Source organism: Polyergus mexicanus, unplaced genomic scaffold (assembly GCF_030449975.1).
Source record: "Polyergus mexicanus isolate NDT 795.1 unplaced genomic scaffold, iyPolMexi1.0 SCAF_16, whole genome shotgun sequence".
Taxonomy (NCBI): Eukaryota; Metazoa; Arthropoda; class Insecta; order Hymenoptera; family Formicidae; genus Polyergus; species Polyergus mexicanus.
This window is the reverse complement of record NW_027223336.1, coordinates 2,277,147-2,299,298: the sequence shown is the minus strand read 5'-3', so window position 1 is coordinate 2,299,298 and position 22,152 is coordinate 2,277,147. Positions and strand designations below refer to the sequence as shown.

General features: G+C 28.9%; 4 protein-coding genes across 6 annotated transcripts; 3 read left to right on the top strand and 1 right to left on the bottom strand.

Annotated features, from left to right (window-relative positions):
* The first annotated feature begins 658 nt into the window (after window positions 1-658).
* Window positions 659-6,713, top strand: Fancm (FA complementation group M). The gene is made up of 13 exons (XM_070308873.1): window positions 659-1,166; window positions 1,283-1,450; window positions 1,554-1,726; window positions 1,799-1,888; window positions 1,991-2,215; window positions 2,290-2,443; window positions 2,610-2,725; window positions 2,799-2,918; window positions 3,063-3,228; window positions 3,357-3,511; window positions 3,580-3,829; window positions 3,971-5,991; window positions 6,109-6,713. Exons 1-13 carry the CDS (start codon window positions 998-1,000, stop codon window positions 6,316-6,318), a joined length of 4,017 nt encoding a protein of 1,338 aa, XP_070164974.1. The 5' UTR covers window positions 659-997; the 3' UTR covers window positions 6,319-6,713.
* A 751-nt stretch (window positions 6,714-7,464) lies between these two features.
* On the top strand, window positions 7,465-8,729 carry LOC138940328 (uncharacterized). The gene is made up of 2 exons (XM_070309146.1): window positions 7,465-7,935; window positions 8,517-8,729. Exons 1-2 carry the CDS (start codon window positions 7,465-7,467, stop codon window positions 8,727-8,729), a joined length of 684 nt encoding a protein of 227 aa, XP_070165247.1.
* A 1,042-nt stretch (window positions 8,730-9,771) lies between these two features.
* LOC138940145 (serine protease inhibitor 2) lies at window positions 9,772-20,687 on the top strand. Of its 3 annotated transcripts, none has more exons than XM_070308716.1 (15): window positions 9,775-9,951; window positions 11,232-11,410; window positions 11,605-11,787; window positions 11,924-12,137; window positions 12,435-12,652; window positions 12,715-12,900; window positions 13,111-13,261; window positions 13,687-13,896; window positions 17,562-17,620; window positions 17,977-18,132; window positions 18,391-18,604; window positions 18,769-18,983; window positions 19,475-19,669; window positions 19,917-20,055; window positions 20,138-20,687. In XM_070308716.1, exons 1-15 carry the CDS (start codon window positions 9,936-9,938, stop codon window positions 20,278-20,280), a joined length of 2,478 nt encoding a protein of 825 aa, XP_070164817.1. In that variant the 5' UTR covers window positions 9,775-9,935; the 3' UTR covers window positions 20,281-20,687. The 3 variants fall into 3 exon arrangements, with proteins under 3 accessions (XP_070164818.1, XP_070164817.1, XP_070164816.1); XM_070308715.1 differs by having other exon boundaries at window positions 9,776-9,951; window positions 17,977-18,159; window positions 20,138-20,685; XM_070308717.1 differs by lacking the exons at window positions 19,917-20,055; window positions 20,138-20,687 and having other exon boundaries at window positions 9,772-9,951; window positions 17,977-18,159; window positions 19,413-19,503.
* Window positions 20,565-21,335, bottom strand: Ox (ubiquinol-cytochrome C reductase complex subunit oxen). Its single transcript, XM_070308718.1, has 2 exons — window positions 21,068-21,335; window positions 20,565-20,703 (listed from the first exon to the last, which is right to left on the bottom strand). The coding sequence occupies exons 1-2, from the start codon at window positions 21,206-21,208 to the stop codon at window positions 20,665-20,667; spliced, it is 180 nt and encodes a 59-aa protein (XP_070164819.1). The 5' UTR covers window positions 21,209-21,335; the 3' UTR covers window positions 20,565-20,664.
* Window positions 21,336-22,152: the final 817 nt, after the last annotated feature.

Sequence of the window (22,152 nt, the reverse complement as noted above, 5' to 3'; positions counted from 1 at the left end):
TATGCGGCGTCTACAATAGAGATTTTAAGCCCTAAGCCTTAAGAAATTGACCAATCACAATCAAGTATGAGAAAAATACTCGATTGTGATTGGTCAATTTCTTAAGGCTTATGGCTTAAAATCTCTATTGTAGACGCCGCATAAGGTCCTACTTTGTGCACTTCACTTGACATTACAGATGTTTCGAAGCCTTTGATTGGATGGTTTCTATTTAGACACAAGTTGACTCCGACTAACTTCAATTAACCTAATAAATATAATTGTTTATTAGATTGCAGAATAATCAATATTTCTATTATATTAAATGCAATAATTACATCTTTATAAATTTTAGTGATTGATTATTCTAATTAATTAATGATTAAATGGAAAGCAGACAGAAAGCACCCATTGACAAATCAGAACGAAGAAATCCTCATCCTGATTGGTCGAACAAATCGAAACGTTTTGAATGTAGTATATACTGTAGGGCGCGTTCCACTTAACGACTGCAACGCTCGCGAGCATCATATGTCTTTGTTTAATTTTCGGTGAACAACAAGGATGAAATGATACTGTGAACGTTACGGTCGTTAAATGGAACGCGCCCGTAGTGTAGTATGAATAAAATTTAATACTTATAGAGATAGAGAAGTTGCTTCGCAAAAATCATGTTCGAACGTGGAATTAAAAATTGAGAGACGTCTTTTTATTTTCCATAAAGAAATTGTCGAAAAATTAAATTAAATTGATGTATATATATGTATATCCTCTTATAATTATTTATTAATAGTAAAAAATATTATAACATCGATATATTTTGCAAAGTGATGTCCATGTGATTTGTGTATACAAGTGATTATGTACTCGAGAACGCGATATATATGGTGTCATAACTGCAATTCTGTCAAATAAAAATATCTTTTTTCAAATTCATATCGATTATGTTGAAGAATTATCACTGCCAATTTATCAAATTTGTCGCTGAAGTACAAAGTTTGTACAAAGTTCTGCCAAAATGGAATTGTTACAAAATAATGAAATTTCAAACGATCCGGAGACCAAGGGTTTTAGTTTATCAGCTGGAAATACTTGGATATATCCGGAAAATTATCCAATCCGCCAATACCAGTATAACATAGTTAAATCAGCTTTATATCAAAATACCTTGGTTTGTTTACCTACTGGTAAGAAAAGAAATATTTGTTATTAACAACATAAATCAATTGTGCATAACTGCAATATATTTACAGTAATATATGTTATTATTTATATAATATTTTTGTCTTTGTTCTTGTTGCAGGTTTGGGAAAGACTTTTATCGCCGCTGTTGTGATGTATAATTTCTGGAGATGGTATCCATTTGGAAAGATTGTGTTTTTAGCACCGACAAAACCTCTTGTTGCTCAACAAATTGATGCGTGTTATGAAGTAATGGGTATTCCAAGTATTGACATGATAGAGCTTACAGGTTTTAATATTTTATTATCATTACTTTAATAGCGCACATAGGTGCTTTAAATATGATATTTTATATGCATTTATGCTACATAAATGTGTTATTTAATTTACAGGTGCAGTTAATCAAAAGAATCGTGTAATTGCTTGGTGCAAGAAGAGAATAATATTTGCCACTCCACAAGTATTTCATAATGATCTGGAGAAAGCAATTGTTCCCAGTCATTTAGTCAAATGTGTTGTTGTAGATGAAGCTCATAAAGCTTTAGGCAAACATTCATACTGTGAGGTAAAGAAACATAGGAAATATATGAATTGCAAATTATTTCTGTAATAAATTAATAAGATTTATAATTTTTAGTGTATTAGGATTTTATACACACAGAATCAGTATTTTAGGATATTAGCACTTTCTGCTACACCTGGAAATAGAATGGATAATGTTCATGAGGTAAGCAAAAATTTTCTGCTATATATGAATATTTATTTTTATTAGAGATTGATTTTAAAAAAGCAATTATTTCATTATTCTAATATATGTTTTGTTATGTAGATAATACAAAATTTACGTATTTCCCATCTGGAGTTGAGAGACGAGACTTCAATTGACATAATGCCATATGTTAATAAAAGAAAAGTAGATATTATTTTAGTACCGCTTAGCCATGAATTAGCTGTATTCAAAGATAGATATATTGTTATTATGGATCGCCATGTTAAGTTTCTTATGCAATGTAATGTATTACGAGCACAAACTGCAAATATATCGAAAGGAAGGGTAATTAAATAACTTATAGAAATAATAATAATTTAATGATATATAGATTTTTGAATGTTAACTCTATTTTTCAGATATTCCATTTATTAAAAGAATTCAAAGAAAAGACAGACAAATCTGGAAATTATGGGCAGATTATGAAGACATTGAATATATTATTGACTATGTATCATGCTTATGAACTTATGATCAGACATGGATTGCGTGCCTTTTGTAAATTTTATGAAAGTATGTTATTTGCAGTCTACAAACTATTATAATTAATTCTATATAAATCATTTTTTAATAATATATAATTAATTCTATATAAAGCACACACATTTCATTTCACACAATTATATTTATGGGAATATTTATCAATATAAGTCAAAGTTAAAAAAATTTTATCTTGCAGCTCATTCTGATAAGTTTTGGATGCATAACGAAAATCAATTGAAAGGTTTACTTCATGACATAGAAATTTATCTTGGACCGTTTCCGGACATACTTCCTAATGGACACGTACCTGAAGTTTGTAAAAGATTCTAATAATATAGTACAAAACTTTATAAAACATATAGTTTATAAAAACATATTATTTTAGATATCAGCAGATCTTGTATTTGGGCATAATAAGTTTCACAAATTAAAAGAATTGCTTGAGCATCATTTTAAATGCAAAAATGATGATCGACAAGACACAAGAGCTATAGTTTTTGTTGAAGTTTGTATATCAATCTTTCATTCATTTTATACATAACATATAATATTGCTCTTATTTAATAATTGGAAATTACAATAAAAACAAACATGCATATACAAAGTATTTAATATCTGAAAAATTTAACATATTACTCTACAAATCTAGTACAGAGACATAGTCAATGAAGTCTATATTTTGCTCTTGAAATCAAAACCAATGATCAGGCCACAGATGTTTGTTGGTCAAGCTAGTCAGAAACAGAAGCAACAAATAAAAGCATTGGAGGATTTTCGAAGCAATCGTGTCAATGTGCTGATTTCAACAAGTATAGGTGGGTAAAAAAGTAATTATTACAATAATATGCAGATCGTAATGTCATCTTAGTTAATCTATCATATTTATATTCATAACTCCTATAAATCTTGAGTTTTATTAATTTCTTCGTAATACATGATATAGGTGAGGAAGGATTGGATGTAGGGGAAGTAGACCTCATAATATGTTTTGATGTATCACAACATTCTCCAATAAGACTAGTTCAAAGAATGGGTAGAACGGGACGTAAACGAGATGGTCATATAATTGTTCTTGTTACAGATGGAAAGGAGCATGAGGTAATTAAAATGTTATATACTTTTTTACATACTTTCTTGTATTCCAATGTTACTAAAATATTTTGCAGAATTTGAAATCTACGCTTTCTAAAAGAGATTCCTTGAACAGTAAAATATTAAACACAAGCAATATATTCTCTTCCTTATATGAGAATAATCCTAGGATGATACCAAATCAATTTACTCCAGAATGTTACAAGATGCATATTATTGCACCACCAAAGACGCCAAATGTAAAGGGTAAAAGAAAAAAAAAGAGAAACGAGAAAAAGGAAATCAGTAAGAAAAATGAAATATTCATCACAAAACAGAAAGAAAGTGAGTTTTTTCCGATTAATTTAATTCAATTAATTTTTTTATATTCTATTATATTTCTATATGATTAGCAGAATTGTCTAATATCTTTTTTGTGAAAAATGTTATGTTGTATATTTATGTCATTATATTTATTTTACACAGTCTCATCTATAAAAAAAGATACAAATCAATCATCGATGATGAAGTTTCTTACTAATAATAAATGCAATGAAAAGAATCAGAATAATACATGTAATATTCTTACTCAATCAACAACGCAGTGTAATAATCTGCAAAATACGATAAATCCTGATAATGTCAAACTGTTATCTGATGATAATGCAGGAGTTGATTTTCTTACATTATGCGCAGTAAAGAGATCAGAGGAAGAAATATCTTCCAAGACTGTACATAAAATGGATACAACTTATATTCCTATAGCACAGCCAGGAATTAAAGATTTGTTCAATTTTGTATTGCCTGACATAGCAGTTATTGATTGCTTTTTTACAAACTTTAAAGATATTTCAGCAGCAGAATGTAAAGGCTGTGAAGATGATGTACCAACACAAAATAAAAATAATGAAGATGAAAATATTCATAACAATGATTGCATTGATATTGATGATAATAATTTTTGGTGTACTATCCGAAATGAAAACAACATTGATAACAACGAAATAAGATTTGAAGATATACTTGATGAGAGTTCCGATTCAAGCAAAACAACAATTTTATATCTAGACAAACAAATTAAAGATATTGAGATAAATTCGAATAATATCAAAGTTTCTATATGTCATACAAAAGATGATAATGAAGCTATGATTGATATAGGAGTAGAAGTACCAAATAACACAGCAGGTCCAGAATCTAGTTTATTTGAAAACATTTTAAATGAGTCATTTAGTTCAATCGAAGATCATTTAGAAAAGAAAGATATGTCACGACAAAATACAGTATCTTCAAACTTTTCAAATATTTTTTCAAATTTAAAAAAAAATAACGTTACTGATGAAAATATTGTTAATACCTTACATGACAAAGATAATACTAAATCTGATTCAAATCTATTATTATTTATGGAACCTGCTAAACCTAATCAAACGAATAAATTTATAGACGAAATACAAAATTTTGATTTTAATAGTGATGATGATATAAATGAATTTGTTAGACATGAATCAAGTAGGAATAAATCTAAACATAATTCAAAGACGGAAGAGAGTATGTTATCTATAACTCAAGCTATTAATAACATAGCAAAAATAAAGAAAGATTTGAAAATATCGCCGAAATCTTCTATATGTGAGGAAGAGTCAATTAACGAGAATAGCATTGGCTGGATTTCAGTGAATACCAATAATGAAATTAAAATAAAAAAAAGAAACACGAGTTCGAGAATAGAAAAAAAGTTATCAAATCTTTGCAATTCTACTGCGAAATCATGTGCTATCAAACAGGATTTTGATTTCCCGGACGATTCCGATGAAGACTTCATGATCACAGAGGATAACGCAAGGAAATTTAATGAACTTGAAAGCTGTTATTTTCGCGATATGTCGAAAAACCGGGAGGATAAAAATAGTTGTTTGCCTAGTACGTCGAGAAATTCGGAAAATAAAACCAATTATTTTGATAATATATCGAAAGATTCGGAAGCTAAAAGCTACTATTACGATAATATGTCGAAAAATATGAAACCGTGTGGTACGTCAACGCCGACCAATAACAAACGTGCGGGATTGTCTTTGAAACGAAATAAGATCCAACTAGATAATAATAAGATAGACTTGAGTTTATTTGAAGCATATAATAGATACATGAATAATACAAAAAATAAAAGTACTTTGGAATCTAGTTCATCAAAGCAAATGTTTTCTTTGGATAAACACAAACGTAGAAACAATATTAAAAACGAGTTTATAGATGACGAAGCGGAAGTAGATTTTGATGCCAGTTCGGATGAAACCATTATTATAGATGAAGAGGATCTTGCAGATTTCGTGAGCTATACACAATATCAGCAAGATGAAGTTGACATGCAGGCGCATTATCTGCAAACTATTAAAAGTCCAATCAAACGACCGGGCGCCTTTCATTTCAGAAAACCACAGTCGCCTGATTTAAATACAGAGATTTATTCACAGCCGTTGTCACAAGAGCAAGATTCGTATCTTTATGTACGTAAGTTATTTGATATATCACAAATTTTGTGTTTATCTTATTGTTAGATTAGTGCATATAATCGATCTGATTTTTATATACAAGAGAAACTAAATATTTAATTTTAATTTCAGGATTCATTTTGCGTTAAAGAAGATATCGAGCCAAGTATGCTCGTCAATAACGATACAATATTAGAAAGAGCTGAAAGGGAATTAAAACGTCGACGAAGACGTCTCTGTTTGGATAAGAAGACGAGAAATGTCAAAAGGCAAAAGACAAATTATTCCGAGAGTAGTGAGGATGAGATCGAACAATTGCGCATACAAGTGCAAGAAGATTAAGTAAAAGAAGAAACAAAAATTGAATCGAACTGTGATGCGTCGATGATAATTATATGCAATAAGAAATTTATTTTTAAATATGTACAAAGCATGTGTAAATACATTCGTTAAAGATTCGTTATTATTTTTATATAGTAATATTTTCGTAATAAAATTGTGTCGAGCTATCTTTACAATCGGATAACATAATGATTTATGAATAACAGTGTATTTCTCGTCTCTTTTTCCCGCGAGATACGTGATTCCCCGTCTCGTCCAAAATCCGTGTTCTTTTCCCATTACTTACTCTAATGATATTTTTATGATTATCGTCATTTTTCAGCGACATATTTTCATAATTTATATCCGCTTTATATCGAAGCTTTATTTTATTTATTATAAAGTTTTATTTTTTATTTACCTACAATAAAATTATGAATTTACCAATACTGTCTGTTTTTAAAAGTTACGATAATCGATTGATTACTTTCAATAGTAATAGGCCTCTGAGACCTGAATAAAATAATTGAAACATTATAATAAGAAAGTTAATTGGAAATTGATGGAAATTTGATTATTTATTTACTTATCTAATATCTATCTCTTTTAATATACGAATATCATGTTTATTTTAAAATATTAGACTAATATACATATCAGTGATATAGGGCATTTTTTAGCAAGCTATTCTTTCGAATTATACCCAAGTAGCAAAAGTAATCTTTTTGACGTCATTTTCATCTAATTTGACATCAAAGTAACGTCAAACTGGCTACTTTTGCTACCTGGGTAACTACGGAATGTGTAAAGCCTTTTTTCAGGTATAAGGGACAAGTCATTAAAGATAGTTAAGAAGTTAAATGCAATAGGCATATATAAGGACTGAACGCAAACGTCTTGCGTCAGTTCCGAATTCTTGCCGAGCGAAATTACTTCATCTTTCGAGATTATTGAAAAAGCGACATTACTACTAATAATAACGCATAAGTGCGAATTTTTTCTATGAAATTAAGTTAATAATTAAAACTAAAGTGTTGTGTTATAATTTAATCATTATATAATTTCTATATGATATTGATAATTGAAAATTTTAAATGTTTTTTCCTTCCAGATAGAGAGACCTTGACATATCTTTAAAATTTTTGAAGCTTTTCATTTTATAAAATGATGAATTCTGTTGTGATTATTTTGGTTTTGATTAGTATCGCGTATGCAAGAACAATGGTACCATTGTATCTTGAGGGCAAGGAGGTGCCAAAAGAGCAATCGGTAAACGAACAATTAACTATCAATGGCTCGGCTCATTTTTCCGCGCAAAATAATAATCCTCCACCGTCTTCGCATCTCTATCCGACTTATCCGGAATATTTGAATAATAAGAACGGAATTTCACTGCGTACGGAATACGAAAGCTACATTATCCCGACAACGACGACTGTACAGAAAACTTCCGGATGGTCGTACGAAAATATCGTTTCCAGTTTACTACCTTTCGTCACTAGTCTGATTCTCTATGGTACTCGCGCTGGCACCTTCGTGCTGCGATTTTTGATGGTCATTCTTGTGGGTGTTGCTTCTACCAGTTTGATTTGCATACATACGTCGATTTGCAACATCAGTTTCCCGGGTAAAACCGAGGTAAGCCAAAACATTTTTGCAAATAGATGCCAGAATCTTCCTCGGTAATGAACATATATATGAGAACAATATATATATATATATATATATATATATACTTAAGAGTCAAACTTGAAATAAAATTATGTTAATACACATTAAACCTATTAAAGAATCCTTTTTTTGTTCTTTCTTTTTAAAAGATAATATAATATTTATTTATTGTAATTATTATAAGATTTATTTTTTGAATTATAAAATTTTTTAAATGATCTTTTCTTCTTAAATTTTATATTTAAAATAATAATAAGGATATAGTTGTACAACATACTACATTGCTTCCATTATATACATACACATTTGTTTTTACAAACTTTTAATTATTTAATCGGTTTATTTTTATATTTTTGTACATCATACTTATATTTTCCGATAATTTTAATTATAAAGAAAATATACTTGTAACGTGCTAGCGAATGGAAAGATAATGTCTATTACTTATAAGAATAATGAATATATATTCATTTATGTTTGTAAGTTTTTCATTTATTCAAGTAATTATTTATATTATTTGATTTAGCGATTTCATTGTTTGTGTATAGGTAAAGGAATTAGCCCGCACGTATGTTACGCCGGAAAATTTGGACTTCTTCACTATGATGATGACTAGAGCGCTCGATAAATACAGTTCTATGCAATACAATATAGATAAAGATGATAACAAGGAAGATAAAAAGTCAAACAAGATAAACAAACAAGATAAAAGTCAGGAGCAATATGCAAAAGAATTATTCGACAATACGAAGATTCAGTAATATATCATTCAATTATCGGAATTTTTTATTTACTTTAAAAACCGCAATTGTTTAAAACGTCTTCCATGTCAGATTAAATTTTATCAAATACAAAAATCTCTCTGTTAGATGTGCAAAATTCTAAGAATTCTGAAGTTAGAGGAAATATGAATGTCGTAAATTAACGCTATGTACGCTTCTCTTGCTTTATGTTTTTTCTCCAAATAGGAAATATATAGAAAATAGTAAGGAACCCATGCAACATTGATAATTAAATGTTTTAATTAGCCAATTCATTATTAACATTAATAACGTAATTATAACAACAACATAATTATATATGTAATGGTTCATATTTTGCGAATATATCTATAAGCATTAGCATTACATTTTTCATACCAATCACAATCACATTTTTTTTCGATAGAGAGAACTATTTTTTATATCTATTTCAAATGATATCTTTTAAATAGAAATCAGAATCTTTTAAATAAAAATTCCAAAAAATTAAAAATATTATTCTTCTTATAACATTAAATAAGTGCACGCATATATTTTCAACTAATAAATTATAATATAAATAATTTATAATAAATTTTTTATCATAATTATTTATATTATAAAATAAATTATATTGTCAATAATTTATTATAAATAAATTATTGTTTTCATTTATTTATTTACAACGAGAAATGATTATTCAAGTGTTGAAAATATATTCAGTTGTATTCTACTCTTATGATTGAGGTCACATTTTTATTACAATAATCTTTTGATTTATCTAACAATTTTAAAAGAATTTTCATTTTAATGATACGCAAGTATAAAATTTCCCATGCAAAGTCAACTCCTACCCGTACATAATTCTGTAAAAAATTTATATATATATATGTAAAACGTTATCGATAGTGAAATCTGACGATTCAATACGTACAAAATTGTTCACTCTTGAGTCATGCCACTGTTTCCTTCTCCTGCCAGAGATCTTTCCGCGTCTCTCCGCACTTACCACTACTCTTTCTCGCGAATAGACTCTATAATACGCCGGATTGTCAAGCGCTGACCGGTTTTAATCTTTATCGTATACCATAGTCACATATAGCGAGCGCGTCAGTTCGACTATCGTGAGTGCACGATAGCGCTTCGTGAAAGGCTGAAAATCACGCAAATTTATAAAGTCCTATACAAGACTAATAAATTCTGACAGTACGCAGCAATTCATCAATCATGCGGTTCAAATTGGGTAAATAATATTTTTCTTTCTAAACTTTTAAAAATTTTAAAGAGATAATAATAAAATAACAAGATCGAGACATAGATACAACTACTAAAACTATATTTTTTAAATATATTTTAATTATTTTAATTATTTCAATTATTTTTTAAATTATTTTTTAAGTATTATAAAACTATATTTTTAAGTAATTTAATTAAGCATTTCTTTTTTAATGTCATTGAAAAATATAAATGTTCCAAGTATTGTATATGATAAAATGATTCTAGTTTGTTATTAAATTTGTATATATCAAAAAATTTTTAATTCTCTAAAATCTGCAGAAAAAACGTAAAGAAGTAAAGAACAATGGTTAACGTTGAAACTGGATTGAAGGTCAATGTCGAAATCTGCGAAAATTTTTCTTTTCTTGTAGACTATAAAAAGTTCAAGATCCTGTTTGTCAAGTGAGGTTGCTGACCGGCAACAAAATCGTGATTTGTTCGAGATTTCCGTTCGGATTATATCTGTGTGGTCTACTATTATCGAATCATGCTATCCGGAAATGTTATTAGAATTATGCATTGTGAATTATACAAAAAACTTTTGAAACGGAAAATTTATTATTAGATACATAAATGTAGAAAACTCTTGGGAACAACATATTATTTCATTTATTCAAGCGTTTGTATTAGAGGATTATTAATGGAAAAAAAATTATATCACTGCGTAATAAATAATTTAGTATGAAAAAGAATTTCTTTAGAGTCATCTTTTTAAAGACAACATAAAATATAATTATTTGTTCTACATAAAACTCTATTGCCATTTATATATTTATCTTCAATTATAAATTTATTAACTAATTGTTTGATATCTTAATGAAGCTTTAATAATATCGTTATCTCTTTTTCTTTAAACTGTTTTTACCTTTTAAAATAATTTTCAATTGTTCTTAAAGTGTATTGGTCATGTTAAACATTAAAATTATATGTATACATAATATTTTATTAAAGTTTACGTTTGCAATTAACTGAAAAATATAATCACGCTTTATTATTTTATTTACATTGATATATATTAAAATTTCTTTGTTTTCAAGGATTCATAATAGAAATATAATGAGAAACATAATAGAAATGTAATTGCCTTAATCGTTTTGTTAAGTAAAAAACTTCAAATTAAAAGAGAAAATATTGTAATTGACGAATGAATAATTTATAAATAATATTTGTGATTGCGTGTATATGTGTATTCTGGTACATTTTCTCTTCTGAGAATATATATAAATAAAAAAATTTTAATTACAGAATATCTAGTGTGCCTCTCAATCATAGTAATTTTTATGAAAAGATGTGTGTGCGTCGTGGCGTCAAATCTTACACAGACGAACATTTCTTCACAAATTACTCCCCAAATTGAAGATGACGAAGATTTCGTACCCTATCATGGTGAACGCTTCACTATCTTCGATTGGATGTTATTCAGGGTATTTAAAGACTCGTATTGTATCTTAAAAATTTATTAATGACAATTATCTAATTTAAATATCTAAAAAATAAGACGGAAAACATGTAAAAGGAATCTTTTAACATTCTTTAGAGCTCTTTCAGATACTTTTTAAATTTTTATTTTGCCTGACTGAATATTGCTGTTGACACTCTGCCTTTAACATTTCTTTAGAATATGGCCAAGGCGAATGCAGGAAATCTATTACTGTCACCAATATCCATAAAATTAGCATTAGTGCTTCTTTTTGAAGGAGCTCAAGATCAAACTGCACGTGAACTTGCAGAAGTCATGCAACTTCCGCTTACTGTGCCGGCAACTCGAGAAAAATTTAACAATATCTTAAAATCTCTGCAAGTAATTAATTTATAAACATGTATAAATATTCTCATATTATTTTTTTTTTCAAAAGATTTTGTGTATAGAATATATATATATATATATATATATATATATATATATATATATAGTTACATGCTATTTTTATTGACAGGATTTGTCTTCTGCGTATACTTTAAATATCGGATCGCGTATTTACATCGATGATAATGTGCTGATCAGACAACGCTACGCAGCGACAGTAAAAGCCTTTTACAATACTGATGTGATCAACACCAATTTATCCGATACGCATGCAATTGCGACTAAAGTTAATTCTTGGGTCAGTAATATTACGAATGGATATATTAACAAAATGATAGATGACGGTAGGTTTGCTTGAAGTTATCTTGATTTAGCTAACTAATATCTCGTTTTATGTCCCAAGGTTGATGATATAATCTATGAAACATATAAAAGTGCCTCATATTCTTCAGTTAAAAAATTTTCTATGATTAATATTTCATAATTTGACATATAATTGTACAAATATAATATATAAGTGTACAACTTGAATTTTTTTTAAATGTTCGTAAAATGAAAAAAATACAGTTATATAAAATACTTTTTTATTTTAATTACTAAGATTTATACAGCTATTTATAAATATTAATTTGATATTTCAGAGAAAAGTTTGGAAAATTCGGTAATGCTGATCGTGAATGGACTATTCTTCAAAGGTGCTTGGCGTCACAAGTACTTTGCGCCCGAGAACACTCACGTTTCCAATTTTCACATCAACGTCAACGAGAGCGTAGATGTACCATACATGCATACCATAGGTCGATTTTATTACGCCGAATCATCAAAACTCGATGCGAAGATTCTTCGGATTCCGTATGACGTATGTGACCGTATAACTTTATCGAAGATAATTATAGAAATAACGAGGACAAAATTTTTCAGGGTTCTAAATTTGCTATGTATATTGTACTGCCGCGCATGTTAACCGGTCTGGATCATATTGTCAACCAGATTAATCCATTCACATTGGCGAGCGACATGTGGACCATGCAGGAATTGCCTCTCGACGTTTATATCCCGAAATTCAAATTCGAATTCACAAGTCATTTGGAAAATATTTTGCGCGAGGTAATTTATTTATATTTTCTATATAAAAAGAACATTATATGTTATTATATTCAACAAGTTTGCAGCAAAAATAGATTAACAATTCAATGACGATTTTTGCTATGTACAAAATTTATTTTTTACACAAACTTAAATATTTATTAAAATATGTTTATCCCTACGATGTAGCCGCGATGATTATTTTACAAATTTTTTTCTTTTCTGTAACAGCTTGGTATTCGCGATATCTTCGATGACACTGCGCTGTTGACAGGTATAGCAAAAGCAAAACGAACTTCCAAACATTTAAAGGTGTCTGACGTGATGCATAAAACTGGAATAGAAGTAAATGAAGAGGGGACAATTGCTTATGCTGCAACAGGTATGTTTTATATATAATAATATAATGAATTTTGTTGAAAAATACGAAATAAAGTAAGTAAAAATAAATATATGTACGTCAAATGTAATATTCATATAATATTTTCGTAATTTCCTAAATAAATTTTATATCTAATTGTATTATTAGAATTTATCTAATCTTTTGTTTTATAAAATCAGTACATAGATGTTGGTCATCTACACATTTACTATAATATAATCAAATTTATGAAAGGAAATATATATATAATTGAATTGTACTTATTTTATTTGAATATTTTAATAATAGTTTTTTTTTATTTCAGTTATTTTATATATTTGATTATTTATAATATTATATTAGAAGCAAAAAAATTACACATTTTTATTTGCGTTTAACAAGCCTTTTTCTTTCATGTTATGCTTATACTTTTTTCCTTAATACAGAGATACAGATTGGAAATAAGATAGAAGAGAGCACATTCCATGCCAATCAGCCGTTTGTGTTTTACATCGAGGACGAAACCACTGGTATCATTCTTTACATAGGCATAGTGCAAAATCCCCTGAATGCATCTGGGACTACAGGGAAAATAAAGCAAGAATTTCCATCACGAGTTAATCTGAATACAACAACAGTAACTCCTACCAATCCCGGTAAACCATCATAAATATATCTATATTAATCGAAGATGTGTGGGAAAGGGTGGTGGTGTCTTTTATGGTAGTAATGGCTACAAAATGTAATAATTGTTTTACTCTGGTGTAAAAATTTTTCTTTATCGAGTAAACTCTCTGATTGATATTTTAGCTGCGTTAAAAGTAGAACCAAAAAGTTATAAATATTAATAATTATATGCTATTAATATTTAAGTTTTCTCTTTATTAATAGTGGTTTGGTGTTGAATTGTACAGGGTGTTTAGCCTTAAATTCGTATCATTTTAAAAAAGAAAAAAAGAAAAAAGATAATATAGAAAATGAGCTCCTTTCTAGATTCTAGATATTCTTTTATCCAAAATGAGATACTGTTTACCTAGAATGATATTTTTATCTAGTATAATATATTGTTTCTTTATCTTTTCAAAGATAAAACTTGAGGTCAATATTTGAGGTAAAATACCCTGTTAGTAGAAAGGGTCTACTTTAGAAAAAGGAATTGCTGGATAAAATAATTAACATAGTATTAACGCATTGCATGTATATTACTCTACATATTTGTATTATAGTATATAATTATATTTTGATGTGGTCCGATAAGAATTTCTGATCAAATCAGTTTTTAAGTTTAAATTCCATTTATTTAAATCCGTTAAATATATAAACAACTATTTTCATTCAATTCAATATAAAAAAAATCTATATTTTTTTCTTTAGATAGTAAAATCGAATACTTTTTTTTTGGATACTATCTTGCTTTAAATTGTAGCGTTATTAAATATTCTGCAGAGATTGTATATATATGACATATTATAATCGTATATTACTATCGGGAATAAAATCTACTCTATTCCCAGCGTAATGTTAAATTCTCGCATCTAAATTTCACGTAAATCTATTTATCTATTTTAATGTTTGATGTGCCTTTATTGCAAATGCCAATGTACCAAAGATATAATTTATTTATACCAAATGGATTTATTATAAATTTTAATAAATTTTATTGCAATAAAAACTTAGCATGCGCATCTTAAGAAGCTGAGATTATTTTGATAATTTTATAAATTCTCTAACATTATTAATTATTAACACAATATGCTTGCAAATTTGCAGAAAATGTAGTTTCTTCATTTATTTATATTTTATCGCTAAATAAAATATGTTATTTTCAACAGCAATTTTATGTATCATTTTAGAAATATCGGTAAGTATGAAATCAAATTAAATTTTCTTAATCTACACACATATAAATTCAAATTTAATCAACTAATTATTAATAAAATTAGTTATTGTACTATTTATTCAAGAATTGATCGATAATACTTTTCGTAAGTTTTCTCTGTTCCATTATCTGTTAGATATAAATGACAAAGTTATTATCACGCATGATTATATGAATTATACATGGATGTTACAATTATCAATGTTATTATTGTAATATAATCATATAGTCTATTACTCCACATTCTTATCTTTATCGTTAATATTATGATTTTGTGCTTCTTGTTTGCATTTATTTTGACATTTATATAATAACAACAACAGGTTTAGAGTGGGAAAACTGGCTGATAAGAGCCAAGTGCGCGAACCTATTATTATTAAATTTTAGTAACAAATGTGCACTAAAAATGTATTTCGGACTGTTTTTTGGTCCATCTTCAGCACAGATGTAAATATATAAATTACATTGGAATTTAAAAATTTTAAAAATATGATAAATATAATGATCATTCATTATGGTCATCATTATATTGTAAACCACCGACAGGTATGCGTGTGGCGATGGCGTTTGGACGTTATCCACTAATTTATGCAGATTCTTACGCGGATTTTAGTGAACCTTTCTTTCTGATTATTAATTTTAATTGGAAATTGGACTGCAACAATAAATATTATGTATGTCAAATTTTAAAATTCCGTAATGTAATCATTATATATTTATATCGATGCTGTGAAGATAGACCAAAAACGGTCCAAAATGTACATTTTTAATCATTTTTACGTATATTTATTAAAATTTAAAAATTATAATAAGTTCACGCACCAATACCTGCTCTTATCTGCTAGTTTTCTTACTTAATTGACATTTATATCTTTATCGATGTCACTACAAATATTATAAATGAGTGGGACATCCCAAGATGACGTTTCATAGTGGACGGAAATTCCGAGACCTTTTCATTCATGTTTCTTATTGTTAGTTATGTCCATCAGTTATAATCTCTTGATATTCAGTTTCTGTTTGCTTTTCTCAACAACTTCTATATTTTGTAATAAACGTTTTTATTCGTAATTAATAATTTTAATTCGTAATTAATTCGCAATTTCGTCTTAAATCTTTGATCTGATAATAAGTTGAATCAGTGCCTAAATTAAATTTTTGCTCAAGAGAGCAGTATAATTTTGTCTTCTTTCTTCACTACTTCTTCAAACATTACGATTACATCATCTTTGCGCACCATGTGTGCAACTTCTTCTCATATATATAAGCGACGACGGCGTTGGAGCGTAATAGTGTTTATACCGCGGCGAAGGAGGTATATAATAAAAGAGGATCCACAGCGTTCGTAAAGTGGGGATGACTTCAAGCCGGAAGTTTAACTATTAACACCTGCAGACACCCGTGTTTCCGTTATTTATGTTTATCCGTTTGTCGAGAGTTAATATGCGAAATATACAATATTCGCGTGCGTCCAACTGCGTCGAGTTTCGAATTGCGAAAATGCCATTGGCTCTGTGGATCCTCTGCTGTGCTTTCGCAGGTATCATTTATAAACAATGTATACATCTAAGAGATACTTAAACGATGTTTTTTAAAGGAGTTGTTAAAGTTTAGAATGTCTTCGATGCCTCTTAGAGTTTCTTTAAGTGCTTGTATTACGTTTGGATTTTTATTGCCTATAGGTATTTATTATTGCATCAATCACCGAGAGATTTATTATAAATCTCATTGGAATTTTCAATCTTCGAGTCTTTACATAATCTTCCCGTTTACTCTAATCACCTTTAAAATTATTATTGAATTTTTTTACACTTTGTGTCTGACGTTCGCTAATAACAGATCAATATTCAATCGATCCTTATCTTGTGCTTCATCATAAATTAAAAATCCGCTATGCGGACAATGTTTTATATGATGACGTAACCACTTGCACAGTCATGCAACACTCGTTAAAATCACTCGGCGAAACTCACGATTAGTTCTCTATCGTTATCCTTCTTTAGTATCTTGGCTGTTATTTCGTTCAGCAGAAGATAGGAATTCTATTAGGCATTTGACTTAGTAAACGAGAGGAAAATCTTTCTCGGTACGCAGAGTCACGTAATAGTCGTTAGTCATTCTAGGTCTACAACTTTAATATCAATAAGTATTAATACACAATAAAGTTAGATTCTTAACTATTTTTAAAACTGGTAGTTACTCGGTGGCATACGTAGAAACAATCCGTGAAATTTACGTACGATTATCTCAATTACAGATTTTATTGCTAATTGAATAAATTATTATTAAAATTTAAATGCGCTATTTTACTCAATGATGCAATGATAGAAGGTGTGAATTGTATAAGCATCTCTTGTAGAAGCATTTTTATAAGATATACACAAATTTTGTTATTAATGTAAAATGTCCTAATGTAAAATTATAATTATTAATCTACAATAGTTCCAGTTGCAACCAGTACCGAAGACCGATATGCCTTTTTCAACATCGATCTCCTGCAGGTGAGGAATATTTTAGAAAAATATAACTAATGAAAAATAATATAATATAATATTTCACGCACATAAATTTCGCAAAAATAAATTACTTGAATGGAATTACTAGAAGTAAATTATAAATATATGGAATTATCAATTTTTAATTTTTGAGATGTGAGAGAAGTTGTTAACTTAAATTCTTTTATGTTAATTCAACATTTTTTTGTATTTGTTTATATTCACACTTCTATTTATTTTAATAATTACGCTATGAAATAAAAAATAATTATTAATAAAAAAATTGAGAAAAAAACGTAAAATAATTTTTATAATTTTATATCAAAAAAAGTATATTGTTTATGTTCATAAAAATTTCGCAGAGAGTAAACGAGGACATCGAGGGTAATCTAATACTGTCTCCCTCCAGCGCGAAAATCGCCCTTATGAGTCTGGTGGAAGGCACGGGCGGTCGAACACGTCAAGAATTGCTTGCAGCTTTGAGATTACCACCGGATGAATATACTATCAGAAGAATAGCAAGACGAACTCTCATGCCCCTAAAAGTATACTAAAGTTATTGATTTAAATTTATTAAGAAACCGGTACGATTTTGCTGGATATGCGAAAATAATCCTTATTTTCGTGACATTAGAATAAAATTAGCGTAGGATATATTTTGCCATATCTATAACGTAGAAAATTTAATGAAATTATATCGAATTCAATCTCTGATTCTTCTTCTCCATCGAAAATTAGTTTCATTTTTCTCTTCAGGCATTTTATATTTATTTCAGAGTCATCAAAATGGTACGGACATCGATGTAGCGAGTCAGCTATGGATCAATCCAGTTCTTACGACATCTCCTAATTATATGAGTGCCTTGCGTAATTATTATGGAACCGATATCCAGCAGTTAAATTTCGGAAATACAAATGTTGCGGCGAGCACGATCAATACTTGGGTTCGTCAACAAACACGGAATAACATCAAGTCTATCATTCAACCAGGTATTTAAATCCTTTAAGAATAATGGATTAAAACAAAGAATTTTCGATTTTTACTTATATAATTTGAAAATAATTGGATATATATACATACTCAACTCTCTTTCCCTCTTGTGTGACACTTAAACCGATTAAAGATATTTTATCAACATTTTATATTGTTCTAGGTGCTCTTCCTGCCGACACTCAGATACTGTTAACTTCGGCCTTGTACTTTAAAGGACAATGGTTGAAATCATTCGATAAGGATGCTACGCGTGCACGGTGCTTCCGTGTTCCCCAACGCGGTTGCCGAGATGTTCCTATGATGGAGAACACTTCCCGGTATCGATACGCCTATATAGCTCCTCTTGATGCTGATGTCGTGGAAATCCCGTACTCGGTAAGAAATGATTCTGACATCATTAATAAAAAAGCTTTGGTGCTTTTATGTGAAAGAAAATTCGTATAAGATAATTATCCAATGTATACTTATGAATTCAAAATGCTTTTCGGATTTTTAAAAATGCATTATTGAATATATTGTTGAAATTAATTCGAAAATGAACCGATACTTGATTTCGCATGAACATATTCCATAAAATCATTAATAAGTAAATTTCTCTGACATATCGTCAGGGAAACGTAATTATTTTTATCTAAAGAAGATAAGATTTAATAAAAAAGAATACAAGTTCTACGTAATATTATAATAGATTACAAATGCATGAATGTATATATGATATTATTTATCTTTTCTGAGATTTCCTTTTTTAAAGGGGAATATATTAACAAAAATACTAAAGTCTAGATATAATGGGATGTCTTTAAGGATATCTATTCTACGAAAAAGAATATCTATTTAAAAACTGACTGATGAAATTGTTATTTAAGAATGGTAGGACATCTATGCTGGTATTCCTTCCTTCTCACGAGGATAGCGATCCATACCTTCAAACCTTGTTCAAAGATCTTTCATATGTGCCAATGAGAACTTTGCTGACTAGTCTCAAAGAAACTGAACTAGTGCTTTCTATTCCGCGATTCAATATTGAGAACAAATTGGATTTACGTTCCTCTTTAATGCGCGTAAGTATCAAAACTTAATTAAACTAGAATATTTAATTACCATTGTTATTGTTACGTTACTATTATTAATTCCAGTTATCAACAACTTTTTGTTATATATATATATATATATATATATATATATATATATATGTGTGTGTGTGTGTATATAATTATTATTGTTAAGAATATTATTATAAATATTATATTCACATCGGAAGTTATTTAAAAAAAGGTGAAAATGTATAAATATATTACTTTGATTTAGATGGGTGTACTGGACATTTTCGGTACAGCAGCAAATTTTACAGGAATTGTATATAATGATCATTTGCGAATAGGAGGTATAATCCAGAATGCTAAGATAGAAGTCGATGAAGAGGGAACTATTGCTGCTGCTGTGACAGGTAATTATCGGCATAATTTATAAGATTTCTTTGAATATATTGGAGCCTATAGATTCTCACATTCGTATTAATTCAATTACAGAATTCATGGTTATACCGCTTATGGGTAATACAGCACCAGCTTTTATAGCAAACAGACCATTTATTTTTGCTATAGTTGATTTGGTAACAAGCGAAACTCTTTTTGCTGGTCGTGTCATGGATCCTTCTATGAGCAATTCCTAAAGTATTTAGAAATAAGCCTAATATACTCAGCTATAGCTGTTTTTATACTTAAAAAAACTTCAGAAGTGTAAAAAATTATCATTTATGTACATATTACTTTTTATAACGCATCTATGCTTATAGTTACAAAGTAATGATTGTTCATTCTCTTATACTCAAATAAATGACAAATGAAAATAAATGGAAGTATATTTGATACTTCTGCCTCATGAAATATATCGTAACAGTATGCAAAATAAAAACATGTGGAGACTGATAAAGAACTCGCCACCATCATACAAATATAAATCATTTAAATTGTTATTTATTTATACATTTATTTGAAGATAGAGCACATATCTATTAAATATAAAGCTAACACACATTGTCTCTAAAATACCTCATTCATTTCTCATATTTGTCCTTTATGTCTTTCCATAGTTTCTGGAAAAAGAGACAATATCTGTTATGCAATCAATGTTCTATTTCATACATACATCAGAATGTGAATTAGGTTTTATTTTTATATAATATGTCAATAAATTAATAATAAACTAAAATAAATTAGAAATATGCGATGCAAATTCTTTGCACACGCACATTATTCAATATTACTTGCCATAATTGGCAGCAAATATTATTATATTGTTATATATATCAAATATTTCGCAATGAGATTTAACCTCATTTTAATTTTTGATAATCTCACAATCGCAAAATTCAGAATTGACATTTGACACTCAAGTGCCGAACGTAATTTCAAATAAAATGCAAAACAGATATAAAATGTAGAGAAATGTATATTTACCCCTTTGTTAATAGTGTCGAAAATCTGATCAGCTGCCAAATCAAATGCCCTTTCGAAAACGAAGGCGGAAGCTATAACGACGACCGTAAAAGTAGATGTACGTCTAAGAAAGACATTGTACAAGGTGGCACCGATTCCCATTATTGATTTTATTTCTTACAACGTCTTCGCGTTTAAAAGACAGCCACGTAAAAATCGAAACAGGAGCAACAGAAGCTAACGAGATTACGAGATCCGAGCGGATCCGAATGATTTTTACGTCTATGGTAATGCAGGATTCACACTAGAAAACTTTCGTCTTTAGATCCCAAAATATTGCTAGTTAGAATCACTAGAAAACAAGCTCTTCTATTGGATATCAGGCTTTGTACGTTAAATATTGGCTGCGGTCAGGAAGACACTAGAAATGTTTCGAAGCATGCGTTAACCAATCAGAATAAATAAATCTTTACTCTTTTTGTCCTGATTGGTCAATCAAACGCTTCGAAGCATTTCTAGCATCTTCCCAACCGTAGCCATCGAATGCAGTGTGGATCCTGCATAAGATACTTCTTTCTGAAGTCAGAGAGAAGAGTACGCTATGCTACGTGCGAGCGAGAGAGAACGCAAGGGGCACGAAACAGAGTATGTCCTTTTCTACGTTCATCTTTACCCCCACTCCTTAAATAAAGGTAAACGCTCGGTCTAGATATACTGTATACTAGTCGACTAGTCTATAGAGAGAAGCCTGAGAGGAGGGGTCACGCCGTTATTTTTCGAAAGACGCTTTTTCTAGCTGGTACAGTAACATCAATTGGATCCATTTTAGAGCCGGTGAAACTACATGGCTAGATTCATTTTGCGATGCCACGATAAAACGTCCGATTACGTATCCGTACTAAATTCATAATCGTGGATAAAAAATACGGAAAAATATAGAAATTTATTGTTTTATTAGCAGCGCGTGATGTCTTGTTATTATAGTATAAACTATGGACAGCGATAATAAATTATTATTGAAATATTTATACATATATACGTATATATATATATATATATATATAATGAAATAAATTTTCTTCGATCAATTTCTTAATAATTTTTTT